The sequence below is a fragment of the Sceloporus occidentalis genome, unplaced genomic scaffold (genome assembly GCF_023333645.1).
Source record: "Sceloporus occidentalis isolate IW3139 unplaced genomic scaffold, rSceOcc1.0.p SCAF_3, whole genome shotgun sequence".
NCBI classification, from domain to species: domain Eukaryota; kingdom Metazoa; phylum Chordata; class Lepidosauria; order Squamata; family Phrynosomatidae; genus Sceloporus; species Sceloporus occidentalis.
This window is the reverse complement of record NW_028316983.1, coordinates 234,652,566-234,673,935: the sequence shown is the minus strand read 5'-3', so window position 1 is coordinate 234,673,935 and position 21,370 is coordinate 234,652,566. Positions and strand designations below refer to the sequence as shown.

General features: G+C 42.2%; 2 protein-coding genes across 6 annotated transcripts in view; one reads left to right on the top strand and one right to left on the bottom strand.

Annotated features, from left to right (window-relative positions):
• LOC149317634 (E3 SUMO-protein ligase NSE2-like) overlaps window positions 1–3,480 on the bottom strand; it is a 277,961-nt gene extending 274,481 nt beyond the window's left edge. Inside the window, exon 1 of one of the 2 annotated variants that reach the window (XM_089517956.1) lies at window positions 3,324–3,480. The gene's annotated coding sequence lies outside the window, so the exon portion shown is untranslated. The remainder of the gene's footprint in view (window positions 1–3,323) is intronic. The other variant, XM_089517955.1, reaches the window with a different exon arrangement.
• LOC149317633 (WASH complex subunit 5) overlaps window positions 3,416–21,370 on the top strand; it is a 53,037-nt gene continuing 35,082 nt past the window's right edge. The window contains exons 1-8 of one of the 4 annotated variants that reach the window (XM_089517951.1): window positions 3,416–3,632; window positions 6,532–6,826; window positions 7,698–7,843; window positions 8,767–8,851; window positions 10,626–10,726; window positions 12,281–12,470; window positions 13,238–13,390; window positions 15,124–15,237. In XM_089517951.1, the coding sequence (XP_089374077.1) occupies window positions 6,641–6,826; window positions 7,698–7,843; window positions 8,767–8,851; window positions 10,626–10,726; window positions 12,281–12,470; window positions 13,238–13,390; window positions 15,124–15,237 (975 nt within the window). In that variant the 5' untranslated portion in view covers window positions 3,416–3,632; window positions 6,532–6,640. Of the gene's footprint in view, window positions 3,633–3,775; window positions 4,383–6,293; window positions 6,313–6,531; window positions 6,827–7,697; window positions 7,844–8,766; window positions 8,852–10,625; window positions 10,727–12,280; window positions 12,471–13,237; window positions 13,391–15,123; window positions 15,238–21,370 lie in introns of those variants that run through there. The other 3 variants (XM_089517954.1, XM_089517952.1, XM_089517953.1) reach the window with 3 other exon arrangements.

The following is a 21,370-nucleotide window of genomic DNA, read 5'->3' as shown; positions in this document are numbered from 1 at the left end:
AAGGTCACCCAGTGGGTTTCCATGGCCCAGCAATATTCGAACCCTGGACTAACAATCAAACCACTACACCACGCTGGCTCTCCACATGTTAATTGTGAACTGTTAATTTTGCTAATATTAGTATTGTTAAGTCAATGTTAATATTAAATAATATATTTAAATAATATATAAATGAGATGGGGACACATTTGCTTTCTGATGGTTCAAAAAACTTTAGTTTTCTGCAGGCTTTCTGAGTTATGTGGCCACGTTCTGGAAGAATTTACTCATGACGTTTTGCCTGCATCTGTCGGTGGCATCTTCAGAGAATGCTGGCATGGGAGTGAATGGGGTATATTTATATACACACACACACTGTGTATACTCATGTATAAGTTTAGAAATGTCTGTCAAAAAAAAATGACCATAAAAAACTGGGTAGACTTATCCCCAAGTCAGTGTAAGTAGTGTATTTTAACTCTTCTCCTTCTCTAGAGTGGCAAAATGTATGAACTTAGTTCATCCTGGAAGCATGCAAAAGAGGTACGAACCCTCTCCTACTCTTTCCAGCATGCTGCTGCTTCTGGCCTTTTTGAATGTTTCTGTGAGAAAACGGCAGTATTGGCTCCTCTTTGGTGCTTCCCCTCAATTTAAGAAAAATGGAGGACCTTAAATGTCCTACATTTTGGGCTAAATTTTATCCTAAGATTGTCCTATATTTTGGTCTCAATTTTATCCTACATTTTGTCCCGGTTTTTAGTAGAGAATTATGGCAACCCTACGTGTGAGGGGCAGCGCTTCCAGATGCCCCTCGCACATGATGAGGGCGTCAAAATGGCAGCGCCCTGTATAGTGGGTGCTATTTTGACGCAATGGACGCTTAGCATCCACACATTGCGACGTCATTGTGATGTTGCGAGTGTGCCATTGGCACACTGCGGCATCACAATGGCACCACAAAAAGAACCCATTTTGCTGGTTCTTTTTGCTGCGTGAGGAAGCAGCACAGTTTGTCCGCTGCAGCTTTCTCGCACGGCAAAACAAGGCATGGGCAGACCGCCCTTTTTGTGCAGTCTGTACCCCACCTTTGTCCTTTACATCCTTTGTTGCATGCCCCTAAATTTTATCCTCAGCTTATCCATGAGTCATATCAAAATCCATAATTTTGGTCCCCATGCTTGCCCTTGACTTATAGTGGAGTACATATGGTACTTGTGTGACTCTTGGTTGGGAGGAAGTGATTTACATGTTAATCTGTGTGTTGGTCTGTTGTTGAATCGGAGGATGTGTGTAGTGGATGTGTGTCTATTTAATTAGCAATCCATTGTCTGCGGAGACAACCCCTGACCCTGAGTAGAGTTCATTTGCATGCGCTGAGACTTGATTTTGGTGTTTTCCCCCCACATATGTATTTCCATGTCACCATTCTCTGGAGATGCCAGCCACAGACGCAGGCGAAACGTCAGGAATAAATGCTTCTGGAACTGGTCTCTTCCACTCTGAGAACTGATCATTTGGATTCAACACAGAAATAAATGTAGATGTATCTATGTGAAACCAATAAAAATAAAATTGAGAGTTTAGACTTTGCATAGGCCCCACAATAAAAGACCGGAATGTTTTTTTATAATACACACACCACACACATATTCCCTTGTGAAGAGCGTTTGGACTCCAGGCCCCAGATAAAAAGATGGTTACCTTTTTTTTAACCTTACATAACCCTTTTAAATAATGTGCCAAGAATACAAAGTTATTTTTTTAGTTTAGGATAAAAGAATAGCTAGCACTAAAGTTGTAACAATTTTTGGGAGTACAAGCCTCAAAGCAAGAGGTGTTGGGTACTTTTCACACGGAGGCACTTACTGCACTGAAATCGTTGGCTAAACGCTTCAGAAGCACCGAGGTGGGAAAGCCGGTTGCGCTTCTGAAGCGTCATTGAGGCGTCCCACTCCTCTCCCGTCAACAAAGCGTTCACGGAGCAGCATTTCTTTTATAACAGGAACTTGTGAAATTAAAGAAATGGCTGCTCCGTAAATGTTTTGTCGACAGGAGAGGCGAGGGGACGCCATCCCCCCCCCTTTTTTTTTTATTTGTGGGATTATTGGGAAGTCATACTCTCTCAGCTTCAGAAGAAAGCAAAGGCAAACCTCCTCTGAATAAACCTTGCCAAGAAAAACCTGTGGTGACTTGGGGTCGCCATACGTCAGAAATGAGTTGAAGGCCCACAGCAACAAAACAAGGCTGTTGTTGTTGTCATTGTCATCGTTGTGTGTCTTCAAATCACTTTTTACTTATCGTGACCCTATTCAGGGTTTTCTTGCCAAGTTTCTCCAAAGGGTTCTCTTCTTCTTTTTTTGCCATGTCCAGGATGACCGTCCTCCTTTTCCAGGACGCATCCTACATTTCAGCCTCCGGTCCAAGAGGAATTTCAAAACGTCCTCCATTCTGAGCGTGACTAAGAAGCATGAATTTATTTCTATAGCAGTGTTTCTTAGCTTTTGTTTGGCCCGTTTTTTATTGAACGTCTTACAATTCTGGAAATTGTCATCTGTCGTGGCACCAGAGCTTTCTGAGAGGGAAGGCTAAATGTCTCACAAAACTACAACTCCCAGCATTCCATAGCACTGAACCAACCAAAGCAGTGTCAGCCTGGGTTATTTCTGCAGTGTGGATGCAACTAAGGCAAAGTTTACCACAAAGGCTGCATCTGCACTCCAGAAATAATCCAGGTTAACTGATTTTTTTTTTTTCTGTCAGAGAGAGCTCTGATGCCAAAAAACAAACTACAATTCCCAGGATTCCCTAGCACTGAGCCAGGACAGTTAAAGCAGTCTCAAACTGGATCATTCCTGCAGTGTGTTTTAGAGCCATGGCAGTTAAAGTGGTGTCAAAGAGTGCGTTATTTCTGCAGTGTGGACACAGACACTTCCCTAAATTTAATGGTGGCCCTTTCAGAATTGTTTTTTTTTTGTGGACTTCATTTCCCAGAAGCCTCAGCCATGTTGGCCAATAGTGTGGGATTCTGGGAGCTGAAGTCCCCCAAAATAAATCTCCTTTAAAAGAGCACACAGTTTTGGAGACCTAACTAAAAGGCTGCATCCTCATTGGAGAAATAACCCGCTTTAGTACCACTTTAACTATTTGTCTAGCTCTTTGCTATGGAATTTTGGGAGTTGGAGTTTGTTGTGGGGCCCAGAGCGCCCCACAACAAACTCCAACTCCCAAAATTCCATAGCAAAGAGCCATAATAGAGTTAAAGCGGTACCAAAGCGGGTTATTTCTCCAATGTGGATGCAACCAAAGTCTATGCAAGAGCAGCAGCAGGAGGAGAAGGGTCTTACCTTGTGGCCCTTTGGGTCTTTTTTGATTTCCCTTTAACTCTCCCCCCCAATTGATATTAGCAGCAGTGGCCCATTTGCTACAGACGCAGACAGCCAAGGAAGGAAGCAGAGGGAAGGAGGAGGAGCAGGGAAAGGGGCTGGGGCTTCATGGGCATCATCATCATCATCCGGCGCCCATCCACATGACATGCTCCTCATGTGACAGAAGGAGGAGGAGGAGGCTGGCCCAAGGATCCCAGGCCCACCATGGCTGCCTCTGGGCTCTGCCCCAGCCTCTGCTGCTCCCCTCCGGGGGCCATGCCCACGCCAGTAAGGCCCCCCTGCTTCTCCTGCTTCTTTCCTAGGGATGGGGAAATGGGTTTGTGGGGGAAGGAAGGAAGGAAGGAAGGAAGGAAGGAAGGAAGGAAGGAGAAAGAGGGAGAGGAAGAAAGAGGGAGAGAAAGAAGGGGAGAGGGGGAAAGAAAGAGAGAGAGGAAAGGAAGGAAGGAGGTAAAAAGAAAAAAAAGCGAGAGAAGGAAAGAGAGAGACAGAGAAAGAGAAAAAAGAGAAAGAAAGAAGGAAGGAAGGAAAGAGAGAGAGAGAAATTGAAAGAAAGAGAGAGAAGGAACTGTTTCATCTTTCCCTCCCTGGTCCAAAACACACTGTAGAAGTAATCCAGTTTGAGACCGTTTTAACTGCCCTGGCTCAGTGCTAGGAAATCCTGGGAACTGGTTTATTGTGTGGCCCCAGAGTTTCTCTGGCAGAGAAGGCTAAATGTCTCACAAAACTACAGTTCCCAGAATTCCCTAGCATTGAGCCAGGGCAGTGACAGCGGTCTCAATTCCTGCAGTGAGTTTCGGCACCTCCTTGCAGAAGGGGAGCATTTGCACTGTCAAGATCATGCAATTTGACGCCGCTTTAACTGCCATGTCTCAGTGCTGTGCAGTTCTGGGTTATGTAGGTTTTGTGAGGCATGTTTAGCCTTCTGTCTCTGCCAGGGTGCATCTCCACTGCACACAATGTGTACACTGTACACAATATCTCATAAAACTGCAGTTCTGGGAGTTGTAGGTTTGTGAGGTATGTAGCCTTCTGTCTCAGGGTGCATCTACAATTTAGACATAATGCAGTTTGACACTGCTTTAGCTGCCACGGCTCCGTGCTGAGTTCACCGACAAGCAGTATACAATTGTAAATGTTATTGCTATTGCTATGCAGTTCTGGGATTTGTAGGTTTTGTGAGGTGATTGTGATTATGATTATTTTCTTATATCCCACCTTTCTCCCTATACAGCCTTTTGTCTCTCCCAGGGTGCATCTACACTGTAGGGATCATGCAGTTTGACGCCACTTTAACTGCCATGGGGATAGGAAGGGAAAAATATTGGGCAAAACTAGGCCGGAACTGAAAGTGGAAGGCAGAAGTGCGTCAGGCCTGCAGAGTCTGATTGGGGAAGTACTAACAACCATGAGGATGTATCTTCAAGGCACACATGCTTAAAACAGGTTTGAAATCGTGCAGCCCACCAGATGTTTTTGGACTGCAAATCCCAACATTCCTCACCACCTGGCTGGGGCTGCTGGGAACTGCAGTCCAACAATATCTGAAGGCGAGAATCAGTGTGTCATAGCAGTTTGAGCATTGGGCTGTGGCTCTGGAGAACAGGGTTCGAATCACAGCTCAGCTATGTAAATCCACTTGGGCAAGTCACACTCTCTCAGCCAGCCTCAGAGGATAGCAGTGGCAAACCCACTCTGAAGAAACTTGCCACAAAACCCCATAATAGGTTCGGAAACGACTTGAAAGCAGCACAACAACAAACGTCCTGGCTTTATTTTACTGCTTCTTGAAGGAGCCAGTGGAGCTCTGAAAGCTTGCATCATGGATTTTGTCCATTTTCTTTGGCCCCATAAAGGTATCACATGTTTGGGGGGGGGGGGTTGGATTTTGGATTCGTCTTCACAGTAACGCTGCCAAATAGCTCACTGTTCTACTCATTTTAAAGATATGAAAACTGAAGCCGAGAACAAATTACCACTTTTTATTTATTTAGTGAATTTATATCCCGCCTTTCTCCCAAAAATGAGATTCAAAGTGGCCAAAGGAGCAACATAGCTAGAAATCCGACACCTAGATGGCAAGCAGCAGCCAAGTGTATTGGTTCCACGTAGAACACTTTATCCCAAAGACAGCTGCCTTTTGGATTCTTGGAGTTAACGTTATTTTTCAGGCACTTTATTTTTCAGGCAATAGTCTGGGATCTAGCTGTATATTTTGATTCCTGCTTAATGTTGGATCAGGCTCCATTTGTGAATTTGTGGGAAATGGAGCTTCCCACTTATAGGACACAATCCCTCGTATGCAACATACAGACAGGCATTTGTGCTTGTGTATATTGTACCTGCCACATACACAGTCAAGAAAAGAAGCTTTTGCACTGATGATATCCCACAAAGTATATCTGTTTCTTACAGCCTTAAAACATTTTTCACACATGTGTGGAAGTGCAGGTATCAGCAAGTACCTAATAAAATTGCAGTTGTTGTTGTTGCTTTTGTATATCTTCAAGTCATTTCTGACTTATGAGGATCCTGTGGTGGATCTATCACAGGGTTTTCTTTGCAAGATTTATTCAGAGAGGGTTGATTTTGCCTTCCTCTGAGGCTGAGAGAGTGTGACTTGCCCAAGGTGGTTTCCATGACCAAGCAGGGATTTGTACCCTGTTCTCCTGAGTGATGGTCCAGTGATCAAACTACTACACCAAACCTAAGCCTACTAACAGTCCAGTTGCCTACCTGCTTTATCCAGAATTTAGAAAAAGTTACTTCCAGTGTTTCCTAGCCAGCATGGTCCCTGGACACATTGGTGGGGGGTTCCTAAGAATGTCAGCTGAAAAAAGTAACTTTTCAAATCTCTGTTTCTATCCAACGCTCTATTTACTTTTCAGTGGATGCCCTAAACATGTTTTGTACAGAAGAATGGATTACTGTTACATCCCCAACTTAAGAAGTACATGTTTTTGTTTATATTAATGGTGGGGAATCTTCAGTCAAATGTATAGATGAAAACTTCTTTTAAGAATATTAAAATTGTGATATTCAGAACTAGTCTTTTTTTTCCTTTTTTTTTCTTAAAGTAAAAACTAGTTGGCAAAAACCAAATATGTTGTAGAAAGAGAAATCAAGAATACAGAGTGTCAAAATATATTCTGTTCTTGATGATTTTCAGATATGTTAATAGAGGAGTCAGCAATGCATCTCTCATCAGATAACTCAAAGAGTGAAAAAACAGACTTGAACTCAAAAAGGCACTTTTGAACCCTTGCCATCCCTTCACCATGCTGGACTTCCTAGCTGAAAATAATCATTGTGGGCAGGCAGTTCTGAGGATTGTCTCTTGTGGAAATGCAATCATTGCAGAATTTCTGAGACTGTCAGAATTCATTCCAAGTGTGTTCCGACGCAAAGACAAAGCTGACCAACAGAAATATGGTGATATCATATTTGATTTCAGCTATTTCAAGGTAAGAATTCTTTAAACTTTTTTCCGCTATAGTGAATTGGTGTTGTTTTTATTATGATTGAAATGAACCATTATTGAAAGAGTCATCAATTAAAAATATTTAGTCTTGATTGCTTAGTTTATTAATTTTCTCTGTTTCTAATGTTCATGCTTCTGTCGCAAACTATACCATTTATGTGCAAGAAAGAGAGAAAGCTAAGAGATACCCAAACATTTTGTACATTCTACTCTCAACCACTGAATGCGGTGGCTGGATTCCTGTTGGTTTCTTATGTACTCAGGAGTTATGTACTCATACTGTGGGAACTCATACTATAATGGCTGCACCCACTTCAGGCTTGTGGAAATAGAATTTCACATGCGGTAGATACTATTGCACATGAAGGAGCATTTCATACTGATCTGCATGTGAATTTGGTTTTTTGCTCAATTGCACATTTGAGGTCAATGTTCACATTATGCCTTTAAGATTCCAAACATAATAACTTTGGGGTGAAACAGAGTATTTTTTTGCACTGCCGTCCAGGCAGCTTCAGAGTGCAGCATTTTGATGCCATACACTCTGAAGCTGCCCAAAAGCCAGCTTCACGCCACCTGGCTACGCACATGGCAGCCCACATGGCATTTAGACACCGCACACCACAAGAGTGCCATAAAGCCAGGACAGGGCAGGAAAAGCCATCTTTCTGCCAGCACAAAATGGAGCAGCATTTTGCCACTTCTTTTTGGGCTGGCAAAAAGGCAGATTGGGTTGGGGCCATTGCGTATGGTTGCTGCAGCCCCAATCCAGCTGTTCCACCCCTGTGTTCCCATTTATAGGGGCTGGTTGTGGGGGAACAGATTTTGTTAAAATATTTTTTTCCTTTCCCCAGGGGTCTGAGGCATGCGAAGGAAAATTGGAAGCCAAACCCGACCTCCTGGATCTAGATGATGAATTTCGTGAAAACAACATTGAAATCTTGACAAGATTTTATCAGGCTTTCCAAAGCGTCCATAAATATATAGTTGATTTAAACAGGTAACTGATATCTAATGTAATCACATCAGAAATTGAAGTGGTCCTTCTTAACAGTCTGTTTGCCAAAGCATTCCATGTTTGATTTCACATCCCAGTGTGCTTGCATAGTGCCATCAATTATGAATATAAAATCCCAATACAAATGAGGGCAATTAAAAGAATTGCAATCATTAAAACAAAACTAACATTGGATGCATCTATACTGTAGAAATAATGCAGTTTGATACTACTTTAACTGGCATGACTCCATCCTAGAGAATCCTGGGTTTGGTGGTTTTGTGAGGCACCAGTACTCTGGCACAGAAGGTTAAAGACAGCATAAAACTATAAATCCCAAGGTTCAGTAGGATGAAGCTATAGCACATGGTACCAAATTACATTATTTCTACAGTGTAGATGCACCCAGAGAAGAGAAGGACTGAGGAATAAATCAGTTTAATTTTGTGGTCCCCCCAAAAAATAACTTTTACCAAGCTTTGCTGCTTTCAGGAGGAGAGAGTGCTGGAGGAATAGAATTTTTTTCTAAAGGCAGAATGCTGATAGATTAAGAGGAAGGGAGGAATGATTGAATGGAGTATCCAGCCCTATATATAGCAACATTTTGTTGGCGCTCCCCCTTGTTTTTGTTTTGTTTTTTCCTAAAGAGCTTTCAGTTCTTACATCTACAAACCTATCAACAGGAAAGTTCTTGCAAGTGCTGGATTCTAGCTGTTTCTTCTGATGCTATCAACAAGCACAGAAATCTTTAATTCTGCAGAGGTCTTGCAAAGCATTCAGCTTTTGGTGTACGACTCAGATGTATTGTATATTCTGTTTTGTTTTTCATGTCCAGATAAATAGAAAAGATTCATTACCCATTGCAGGAAAACCTCCCCAGCCTCGACTTTTCCAGATATTAAATTATTATTTTGTTTCATACCTAGATATCTGGATGACCTCAATGAAGGAGTTTATATCCAGCAAACCCTAGAAACTGTTCTCCTTAATGAGGATGGGAAACAGCTATTGGTAAGCTTGTGGGCTTCTGTACAAAAATCTACTGTCTTAGACCACAGTCATATGTATGCTTATTTAGAGCTAAGCTATATTGAACTCAGTAGGCCTTACTTACTAGGTGTCATGTTATTCTACAGAGGTAAACTGTGTTCAAAATGGTTGAGAGTAACAACCTCGACAGACTGGTGATAAAGGCCAGCATCGGGGTGGAGTGGGGGCATGGCATCCACACAGCACATGCCCTGACTCCGCCTCCATGGCAGCATGACACTGCATGCCCCACCACATGGCAGGTGGCATCACGGCACTTCTCTGGCACTGCGTCCAGATGATTTGTTATTGGTGAAGGAAAAAAAGAATGACAATATTCCTTTTACAGGGGCGAAAAATAATACCTGGTAGTGTCATTGCTTTTTGCCATGTAATAAATGCCTCTAGTATCATTGTATGTACAGCGCTGTGCAAATCTACAGCGCTATATAAATAAAGCATAATAATAATAATTGTGAAGATCTTTTTTTAAAATGGGTGACATTTTCTTGCCTTTTTTAAAGATGGATTTTCCCTCCAAAAGGAGTTAAAGAGTAATCGGAAAACTTCTTTCACAATGTTTATGGTGTTGAGTTGCTTGAAAGGAAGGGGGTTTTAATAAAGAGTTCCTCCACAAAATACTTTGTAAAAGTAACTTTCAAAGCTGCACCTGAAGTTGGCCTTCTAAAAGTTTCCTTACATGCTGAGATGCAGCAGGTAGCTTCCTGTACTTGTTGGTTCAACTTCTGAACTTGAACACCACAATTCTTTCAGGAACATCCAAAGGAGGCCAGGGGGCATTACAAAAATGCCTGGATGGCACTAGTAGGTCACTGCCTATATGTTGCCCACCTTCTTTTTAATTTGTCACCTGCTCTATGGAAGTTCTATGGAACTGGAGGGTAGACTATAAAACCAAATAAATAATAACTGTGAAACACACTTCTCTTCTGAATTAAAAATAAGGGGTAAAACTAGGGTTCTGTTACTTAAACTTAGAAGAGTTGCCCACCTTCAGTGGAACCCATCACATATATTTTTGGGCATACGATGAAAAGAAAGCAAATCTAGAAGAGAGACACAACTGACAAACTGTTGTTGTGTGCCTTCAAGTCATTTCCAACATATGGTGACCCTAAGGTGAATATCACAGGGTTTACTGGGGCTTATATTATGTGACTTGTCCAAGTCACCGAGTGGGTTTCAATGGCCAAGCAGGGATTCGAACCCTGCTCTCCAGAGTCGTAGTCCAACACTCAAACCACTACACCATATGGCTCCTTTTCAGCTGAGATGCTTTGCTGCATCTCTTTGTCAGGAGTCCCCACTTGCCTCCAGTGTAAAGATTTGGCTGAATGAACTGCTTGTGGCAGAAGCTGATTAAAAAGAAACAAGATCAGACCTACAAAACCCATGTACAGATGTAACACACACCTTTCATCTTTGAAAGGGTTCTTTGATTCCACCTGGACAACCATTATTTTCCCATGTCACGCTGACTCATTTGCAGCATGCTAGTCAGCACCAGGACACAGTCTGAGAAGGACTGGTTTATTCTGTTATTGTATAAATATTAATTATATGCTTGGAGGCCCCAGAGCAACTGACAAAACACAAAAAACAATTAAGTGCAAAAATAAAATCATAACTTGAAAAGGGGCCACCCATCTTCACAGAGCTCAGAGACTGACAAAAGCATGACTGTTAAACTGTTCTGTTTAATCTTCTTGAAGGTTGTTCTTCTTTGTTTCCATAGTGTGAAGCCCTCTATTTGTATGGTGTCATGCTGCTGGTTATTGATCAGAAAATTGAAGGCGAGGTCAGGGAGAGAATGCTCGTTTCCTACTATAGATACAGGTATTCTCACTCTTGAATAGTGTTTCGATTGAAAATGTTGTCTTGACTTTCTAGTGTTAGTTGTTATTGTCAAGTTGTGTTGGTGTTTGTTTTTATGTCTTTTCTCTCCCTGATGAATGGCCATCAAAGCTGTATAGAAAAGATTAAAATACATTCTACAAACAAGGTAAAACTGCAAATAAATTGAAAGATAATAATAAGTATTGGCTCCCAAATTAAAGTGAAAAGTGAAGGATTAAGAGCTGGCAAAGAAGTATTACCTAGAAGATGAAAGAAACCAAAAAATTAGTTGTTATAACAAAGCCAACAGAAAATAGCAGTCTGATTAGCACAACAAAGAGAAAGAGGTGGTGTGGGAAAGGAAAGAGGAATGTGTTTATTAGTTAACAAATAAGAATTAATCACATCTGATGTTTGAATTGTGTGTAGTTTAATTCTGTGGCTGTAATGTTTGCTGGTCAGTTTTGACAATGAAAGTCAGATCTATAGTTTTCTTAATAAAGGTTTCAGAATTTTTACTATTGAGCCTGAGTTTCTGAACTTTGGTATCCCTCTGGATTTGACACCAAAACAGCTCACAAGAAGAATAAATTAAAACCTAACAAAAACATTTTTAAAGAGACTTAAAATCTATCACATTAAAACAGTATAAAATCATTGAGGCATATGAAAGTTACAAATAGAGCACACACACCCCATAAGAACCCACCCTGCGAGCAATTACCAGTACACATTGAAAGCCTGCTTGAACAAAAAGGTGTTTGCCTATCAGTGAAAGGAGAACACCCTAGAGTCCTATGGAAGGAAATTCCAGAGAGTGAGAGCAGCCACTGAGAAAGATCTCAGTATTCATAAGAAGGCAAGATTTCAAATAGAGAGTTCTTGGATCACTTTTTTCCTCCCTGCTACTATGGTACATTGAATTCATTTTAAACTACATCAGGGCAGGATCTCATTCATATTACACAGTTAGTGCTATATTCCACTTTAACTGCAGTAGCAACATGTTGTGAAAGTGAGTTTAGTGAGAGTTATGTAGAATTCTTAGCCAGAGTTCCCCAGTGCTTAACCAAAGAGGTTGAGTCTCCCTTATCTGGTATTCCAAAATACTAAAAAAAACAACAACACTTTTGGCTGAGAGTGACACCTTTGTTTTCTGACAGTTCAGTGTACACAAAATTTGTTTCATGGACAAAGGTATTTAAAATATAGTAAAAATTACCTTCAGGGTATGTGTATAAGGTGCATATGAAACATAAGTGAATTTTTTGTTTAAACTTAGTCCCATTTCCAAGATATTGCATTATGTTTGTATGTACAAATATGGGTATTCAAAAATAAAATCAAAAATCAAAATCCCAAACACTTCTGCTCACAAGCATTTCAGATAAAAGATACTCGACCTGTAAAAATTCTGAATTCAAGTATAATTGTGTGGTATAAATAGGCTCCAGGTGTTATTAAGAATTTTTGTGATACCTCTTGCTTTCAGATTTCTTGCTTTTCTTGACCAAGGCCTTGTGTCTGAATTTTTCTTCTCAATGTATTGTACAGTGCTGCTCGCTCTGCTGATTCCAACATTGATGACATCTGTAAGCTGTTTCGGAGCACAGGATATTCAAGCCAGCCTGGAGCAAAGAGGCCTCCCAATTATCCTGAGAGTTACTTCAGCAGGGTGCCCATAAATGAAACCTTCATCAGCATGGTTATTGGTCGTTTGAGGTCAGATGACATATATAACCAGGTAAGTTAAAGAATATCTGTACCTAGCATCAAAGGCTGATCAGAATGGAGACTGCAGTCAAGAAATTAGAAGAAGAATAGGAATGGGAAGGGCAGCAATTAAAGAACCAGACATGATCTTAAAGGGTAAAGATACAAATCTGAACACCAAAGTGAGAATTGTCCAAGTCATTGTATTCCCTATCACCATCTATGGATGCAAAATCTGGACAATGAAGAAAGCTGATAAGCAAATCAACTTATTTGAAATGTGGTGCTCGAGAAGAATGCTGAGGATACTGTGGATAGCCAAAAAGACAAAACTAATGAGTCCTTAACAGATCAAACCTGAAAAATATCCTTGGAAGCCTAGATGATCAAACCAGGGCTGTCGTATTTTGGTCATATGAGAAGACACCGTTCATTAGAAAAAATAACAATGCTAAGAAAGGTAGAGTGTAGTTGAAAGAGAAGAAGATCACACATCAGATGGCTAGACTTAATCAGGAAGATTGAGGGCCTGAATTGACAGGACTTAAGCAGAGAAGTGGAGGATGGGGGGGGGGGGGCTTAGAGATGTCTCATCCGTCGGATCACCATGAGTTGGGGGTCAACTCAAAGGTAGTTAACAGCAAGTCATGGCAGCGTTGCTGGATAAAGAAGGAAAATGGGTGTCTTGGCCTAACCTGTGCCATACTGCTGTATTGTTAGGTTTCCTTTTATATGCTTACTCTTTGTGACCAAATATTTTCCATACAGCACTTAACCATTGCTTCCCTCTTTTTACAGGTTTCTGCATATCCATTACCAGAACACCGCAGCACTGCTCTTGCTACACAAGCAGCCATGTTGTATGTGACACTTTATTTTGATGCATCCATTCTTCACACCCAGCAAGCAAAAATGAGAGAAATAGTGGATAAATATTTTCCAGACAACTGGGTAAAACTATTATTATTACTGCTATTAATACCATTGTTATCCAGTTTCACAGTATACCAGATATTACAAGTAGACTTTTGGACCATAAGTGATACAAATTCTGTCCAAATACAAATCCAGGAATCAGTGAGGTATCATCAGATAAGAGTGGGAAGGGGGAAGAAACGCACGTGCAAAATGTGTCAGGACATTTTCTACTTCAGTTCAATACTAATACTAATTATGATGAGGATAATAATGGTGCTGTTCATAACAACAACAACAATAAGAAACTGGTATTTGTCGTAGTATAGTAGTAACACCAACTAGAAATTGAGAGTTATTGCCTGTTGGAAAAGTGGCATGCTAGACAAACTAGTAATAGACCAACATTTCCTTCCTACATACTTGTGTAAAAGTTCTTCCTCACTACTGACTTTGACATCATCATCACCACCCTCATTACTTGTCAATACCAGCTCCAATGGAAGCAAGTTGTGGCACATGTGCTCTGTGCCAGATAGTGGGCAGAACTGGAGCTTCACTATTGAGCATGCCAGATTGTGAAAAGGACTTTTGTTTGCCCGGGGGGAGGGGGGTCACCATTGTTCATAACCAGTGTCATTGGGGGGGGGGGGGGCTCTTTCCTCTCCCTCCTAGTCTGGCCATAGTACTGCCATGTGTCTTTTACAGTGGTGCATGGAGGTTGTTCGAACTGGCTTGTGTTACTCACAGGAGGGAACAAGAAAGACCACACTAATAAGAAATCTTGTTGAAGGCTAGAACCAGTCAAGTGATACTGCCGCTTCCCCACCCAGTCTGTTAATGCTTATGCAGTGGGCCCTCCATATCACTGGGGGTTCAGTTTCCAGGGGGGGCTGAAACACAAATGATCACACCCCATATTATTCAATGGCAACTACATGAACATGCACGCTTAATCTTCCATTTACATTGCCGACATTGAATAATATGGGATGTGTTGATCCATGGGCAGTCAGATTCGTAGATTGGGAGTCCAACGATAAGGAGGACCTACTGTACTTCATGTTTACTGATGTTTGAGTCCTAGAGTCTTTTTAGGTTGAGGAACATGTAGCCCTCCATATGTTGAACTGCAGCTCCTGTTTCGTAGCCAATGAGAGTTGCAGTTCACCAACATCTAGAAAGCCATGTATTTCTCACCTGTAATTTAGACTTAACTTCATTGAGACTGGTATAGATATTGTTATTGTGTGCCTTCAAATCACTTCCAACTTATGTTGACCCTATTACAGGATTTTCTTTGCAGGTTTTTTCAGAGGGGGGGTTGCCTTTACCTCTGAGGCTGAGCGTGTAACTTGCCCAGGGTCACCCAGTAAGTTTCCATGGTCCATCAGGGATTCAAACCCTAGTCTCCAGAGTCCTGGTCCAACCCTTAAACCACTACACCACACTGGCTCTCGGTATAGATGTTCAATTAGCTAAACATTGTTAGGAGATCAGATAGTGTTGCTGTTCCACTAGTCTACTTTTACTTGTGATTTTATTGTCTTCAGAAGACCTATGGGTGCATAATGGTGAGTGCTGACTTCTGTTGCATGCTTCTGTTTGTGGTGTGTTAATAGCCTCATTTCCCTGTAAACCTCTGAATGCCCTGGTATGATTTTTTTTTTGTAAGTTGCTTTGAGTCGCATTTAGGGAGAATGTCAGGATATTAATTAATTAATTAATTAATTAAATGATAAGAACATGGTTTCTACTTCTCTTTGCAGGTTATTAGCATTTATATGGGGATCTCTGTCAATCTAGCAGAAGCTTGGGAACCTTACAAAGCAGCAAAAACTGCTCTGAACTACACATTGGATCTTTCCAATGTCAAGGAACAGGTAGGCAACATTCATGTGGTAATTTAAGCAAAGTAGGAGTTTATGAGAAATAGTATTTCTTGTAAGCATCCTGACATCTGATGTTTCTAGTTTAATATATAACTTTGTTAGGGCTACTTGCTGTACATATCTACATCAGGGTTGGCAACTTCTGGGTCTCCAGATATTGTTGGACTGCAGCACCTGTGATCCCGCACCATTGTATCTTCAACCTAGGGCTCTTGGGACTTCAAGTCCAGCAATATCTGGAAGGCCACATGTTCCTCATTCTAGTCCTAAATCATCTTGTGACCTGTAGGCCACATGCAGCTCTTGGGAGGAGTCCAATATACCCCTTGGAACCTCCTGACCCATAAAATAAAACCCTAGCAACTTTGCTGTTCAGTTGGCTAAAATCTCTCTCTTTTAGCCAAAAAAATCACCCAATCCCTGGAGCCAGTTCTGCTGTATAACACTATGGTTGGGACACCTGGAAACAGTAAAAAAGCTTCAAGTTCCATCCAAAAGTGGCCAAGAGTGACAAAATGTCACTTACACTCAACCAAACTAATAACTATGGTAGTGCAGTGCAACACTCTGGGCCCTGTTAGGAGCTGAAAGTGGTTCTTCAAGCCCCAGAATGTGTCGTTCCCTGATGTAGACTGTCAAGTGTAAAAGTCATGTGTATGAATGGGGATACTCATACACATGACTGTTACACTTGCATACACACTGGAAAGCTTCAGCCAGTCAGGTTTCTCATTTATTTTCTATTTCAAGCTCCTGAATGAAGCAAATTTGTCAAAGCCAATGTTGAATCTGCACATTAAAGCAGAAATAATGTACAGGGTGAAGGATTTTAAAAAAATAGAATGGATTGGGGGTGGTGAAAAGAAGAGCTGGCCCCTTTATGATTTGGAAATTAACATTCTTGCCAAATCACATTGAGCAATTCTATTATGTAAGATTAAACCAGCTGCCCCCAATGCAATAACTTCCAGATATGTTAGACTACGGTTCCCATCTTCCCCTGGTATCTGACTGTAAATGGTGGAGACCTGTAATCCAGATCATCTGGAGCACACTGAGTTGGAGATAGCTAGTATAAAGAGAACTAACAACTATAACAAAACACTCTCTCTCTCTCTCTCTCTCTCTCTCTCTCTATATATATATATATATATATATATATATATATCTTTGCCTGATGAAGAAATGTGTGTTTTGAAAGTGTGCACACAAGAAAAAGTTGCATTTTTTTGGCTAGCTTAATAAAACTATTGCCACAATATAGACGTTGGAATTGATCTTATGGTCAGTGTGGCTACCCCTTTATTTGAATGTGTTGCACATACGCCATGTTAAAAAAAATGATATGCTCCAGGTTGGAAATGTTTAAACTCTTGTGATTGAGGTATGTCCCTATAGCCTTTCTTTTCTTTTTTTTAAAATATTTTTATTACACAAAAATATGATATATACAATATACAAATATGAATACCGAACAAATACAAATACAAACATATTACACAACAAAGCACGGATACATTAAACATACATGCTTATTCGTTACCGTTTAAAATTCTCTTCAAGTACTTCCAGCACCCATTATGGTACTTAGCTATCTTAACATATACTGTATTCCACCACATCCAGCTTGAATTTCTTAGCTTTTGTTATCCTGCCTATCTATTCAAGGATAGAAGCAGAGTATAACTCAGTTCAAGTTGGCATCTCTCAGAGTAATAAAGGCCTATAATCTAACTTCATCCAGAACAATCAATATATTGAGACGCCGTGCCATATCTATGGTATCTTAAGCCCACAATATATATCCAGACATTTCCATCTCTTATTTACTATCTTCATATCTTTGTTCAATATTAAAGAGGATATAAGCAACTTTAGGCCTATTTCATTGACCAACGTGGACTATAAGATATATACAAGCATACTGGCCGATAGAATAAGGAGGACACTAGCTAACCATATCCATGAGGATCAATGCAGGTTTTTGCCCAATCGCCATGGAAAGGACAACCTAAGAATTGTGCTGAATATAATTGAACATTGTGAAACCAATTGTAGTAAGAAGCTGGCTTTGTTATTGGTGGACCAAGAGAAGGCCTTTGATAGGATACACTGGAGTTTTCTGAAAGAATTACTAAAACAGATGAATTTGGGCAACAATCTCTTAACATGGATATCTGCTATATATGGTCATCAAAGAGCGCAGCTCTTAGTTAATGGCGAGAAAACAGATTATTTTAACATCGAGCGTGGAACGAGACAGGGTTGCCCTTTGTCACCACTTCTGTTTATAGCAGCATTTGAAGTTCTAATGAACAATATTAGGTTCAACGATGACATCAAGGGAATATGTATTAGAAAACACTCTTTTAAAGCAAGAGCATTTGCGGACGATCTTATTTGCTTTCTAGAGGATCCAATTCATACTATGCCAGCTTTAAATAGCACAATGCAGACGTTTACAGAATTTTCTGGGTTGAAGGTCAATCAGAGCAAGTCCGAATTAATAACTAAAAACATGGATAAATCAGAACAATTAGAACTAAGCAAAATTTCAGGTTACAAAGTTGTTAGCAAGGCCAAGTATTTAGGAATTTATTTAACTAGCAAGAACATTGATTTGTTTCAGAATAATTATGGTAAGCTATGGAGAGATGTTAAAAAAGATATGATAACGTGGTCGAAGTTACACCTCTCCTTTTATGGGAGAATAGCGACCTTGAAAATGAATATCCTTCCTCGGATTCTATATTTGTTTCTAAACCTTCCGGTGCTCGCTGATAGAAAATATTTTGCCTTATGGCAAAAAGAGTTTTCTAAATTTCTTTGGGAGGGAAAACGGGCTAGAGTGAGATGGAAATTACTAACCAATGAAGTTCTTCAAGGAGGATGTGCGTTGCCTAATTTTGAACTGTATTATTTTGCTTCATGTTTATGCTGGATTGAAAACTGGGTCAAGTTACAGAATGAAAGGCTGATGGCTTTGGAATGTGTAGATCTGAGGTTTGGAATTCATGCCTATCTTTGGTATGACAAAGTTAAAGAACATAAGGGATTTAAACACCATTTTTTGAGGAACGCCCTCCTTTTTGTTTGGGACAAGGTTAAGGATATTTTCTATACTGGCTTACCTCAATGGGTGTCTACTCAAAAAGCCCTCTTTAGAAGAACTAGAGATTATAAGAATCCATGGTTGACATATAAAGATCTGATCTTTTGGAGACCTGATAATATTGTGTCATTGAAGCAGAGGGAAGCTATCATTGTAGATAGTCATGAAATTGACTGGTATTTGTATTTCCAACTTGCAGATAGATTTAAAATAATAATAAATAAATGTTTTATTTGTATACCGCCCTTCCGTAAGATCAGGGCGGTTCACAACATTTAAAAATACATAAAAATTCCAATAAAGCAATATTAAAATTACAACACAGTACAAAGATAAAACAACAACAAATGCCCCCGGGTTAGCCAACCATTGCCTGTGCAGCCTTTACGGCGGGGGGGCCTATGAGGACTTAATCGGGGAATGCGATGTTAAACAGGTGAGTCTTCAACTCCCGTTTGAATTGGGCCAGGGAGGTGACTGAGCGGAGCTCTATGGGCAGCGTGTTCCAAAGGGCCGGGGCGGCGATGGAGAAAGACCTCCTAGAAGTGGAGGATAACCTCGCCCTGGGAACCCTAAGGAGTTGCTGCCCAGATGTTCTGAGGGTGCGAGGCGGAATGTATGGGGAGAGGCGGTCCTTCAGGTATCCTGGGCCCAAGCCATTTAGGACTTTATAGGTCATTACCAGCACCTTGTATTGCGCCCGGAAGCGAATGGGCAGCCAATGGAGGTTTTTTAAAACCGGTGTTATATGGCTGGCCCTGGACGTGCCAGTGACCAGCCTTGCAGCCATGTTCTGCACCAATTGAAGCTTCCGGGTTTGGTACAAGGGCTGTCCCATGTAGAGTCCATTGCAGAAATCCAATCTCGAGGTTACCAGGGCATGTACCACAGTTTCAAGGTCCCTCTGGGCCAGGTATGGGCGCAGCTGGCGAATAAGCCGAAGCTGATAACAGGTGCTCTTGACCGTCGCATCCACCTGAGCAGTCAGGTGAAGCGACGAGTCAAGAAGCACCCCCAGACTGCGCACGGAGTCCTTCACAGGGAGCGTGACCCCGTTCAGGACAGGTGGAACCACCGCCATTCCTGGGCCAGGGGAACCTATCACAAGTACCTCCGTTTTCTCTGGATTCAGCTTGAGTCGGTTTTCCCTCATCCAGCCCATTACTGACTCCAGACAGGCCACGAGAGGAGAGACGCCATCCTCAGTCACTGCATCAGTCGGAGACATAGAGAAGATTATTTGGGTGTCATCAGCGTACTGATAACCCCGCGCCCCATGTCTCCGGATGATCTCTCCCAGCGGTTTCATGTAAATGTTAAATAGCATGGGAGACAGAATGGCTCCTTGAGGGACCCCAGTTATAAGGGCCCGCTCATCGGAGCACACGTCTCCCAGCTGCACCATCTGGGACCTCCCGGAGAGGTAGGACCGGAACCACTGGAGCGCAGTGCCCCCGATTCCCACCTCTGCCAGGCGTCCCAGAAGGATACCATGGTCTATGGTATCGAAAGCCGCTGAGATGTCCAAGAGCACCAACAGGGACACGCTTCCCCTGTCGATGCCCAGACGGAGATCATCGACCAAGGCGACCATGGCCGTCTCAACCCCATAACCTGCCCGAAAGCCAGTTTGAAATGGGTCCAGATAATCCGTTTCATCCAAGACCCCCTGAAGCTGGATTGCAACCGCCCTCTCGATCACCTTCCCTAGAAATGGCAGCAGTGAAACAGGCCGGTAATTATTATACACCAGGGGGTCGAGGGAGGGCTTTTTTAACAAAGGTTTTACTACGGCCAATTTAAGGGCAGATGGAAATTGCCCTTCCCTCAGAGATGTATTAATTATCCGGCGTAACAATAAAGTTACAGCCGGTCCCCCCTGGGCTGCTAGCCACGAGGGACAGGGATCGAGAGAGAAGGTTGTCTTCCGAACACTTCCGAGGATCTTGTCCACATCCTCGGTACTAACCGACTCAAACCGATCCAGCTTAACTAAGTCCACGGAGGCCCTGGACGCCTCTACATTAGGTTCTGCCTGAATGCCAGCGTTAAGACCTTCGCTTATACGAGAAGTTTTATCCACGAAGAAGTCATTAAATAAGTCGCAGCAGGCCTTAGAAGGTTCAAGGATCTGGTTCAGGGCAGGAGGGAGCTGAGTGAGCTCCCTGACTACCCTGAACAACTCTGCTGGACGCGACTCCGCGGACGCGATACGAGCACCATAGAACGAATTCTTTGCTGCTTGTATCGCCTCTCCATAGTCCTCTAACCGTTGGGCTAGGAGAGTCTTGTCGTGTAAGCGAAGGTGTTTCCGCCAACGATACTCTAGCCGTCGCAGCTCCCGCTTCCTTGCCCGGAGATCTTCCGTATACCAGGGCTTGCGTTTGGAAGTGGGTCTGAGAGGGCGCTTGGGAGCGATACTGTGTATAGCCCTTGAGAGACCGGTATTCCAGATACCAGTCAGGGCATCAACAGAATCGCCGTCACTTCCAACCATGTGTCCCTCTAGGGCTTCCTGGAACCTTTTGGGTTCCATCAGCCTTCGAGGGTGGACCATCCTAATAGGTCCACCACCCCCGGGAGGGATCTGGGTAGAGACCTTGATTTTCACCTCAACCAGGAAGTGATCCGTCCATGGCAAGGGGGAAATATCAAATATTTCCGCCCACAGATTTTCCACATCCGAACAGAAGACCAAATCGAGAGTATTACCCGCACAATGCGTAGGACCCTGAATTAGCTGGGACAGGCCCATGGCAGCCATGGTGTCCATGAATTCGCGAGCCGCACCGGGTGGAACATAGCTGGCCGTGAGAGAGATGTTGAAGTCGCCCAGGACAAGTAGCCTGGGCGTCTCCAGCATCAGCTCAGCGACCAGCTGTGTCAGCTCGTTAAGGGAGTCCGTTAGCGCACGGGGTGGCCGATACACCAACAGAATCCCTAGACTGTCCCTAGCTTTAAGGGTCAGGTAAATACACTCGATATAGGACGTCTGTCTTATGTGGTTCCTAG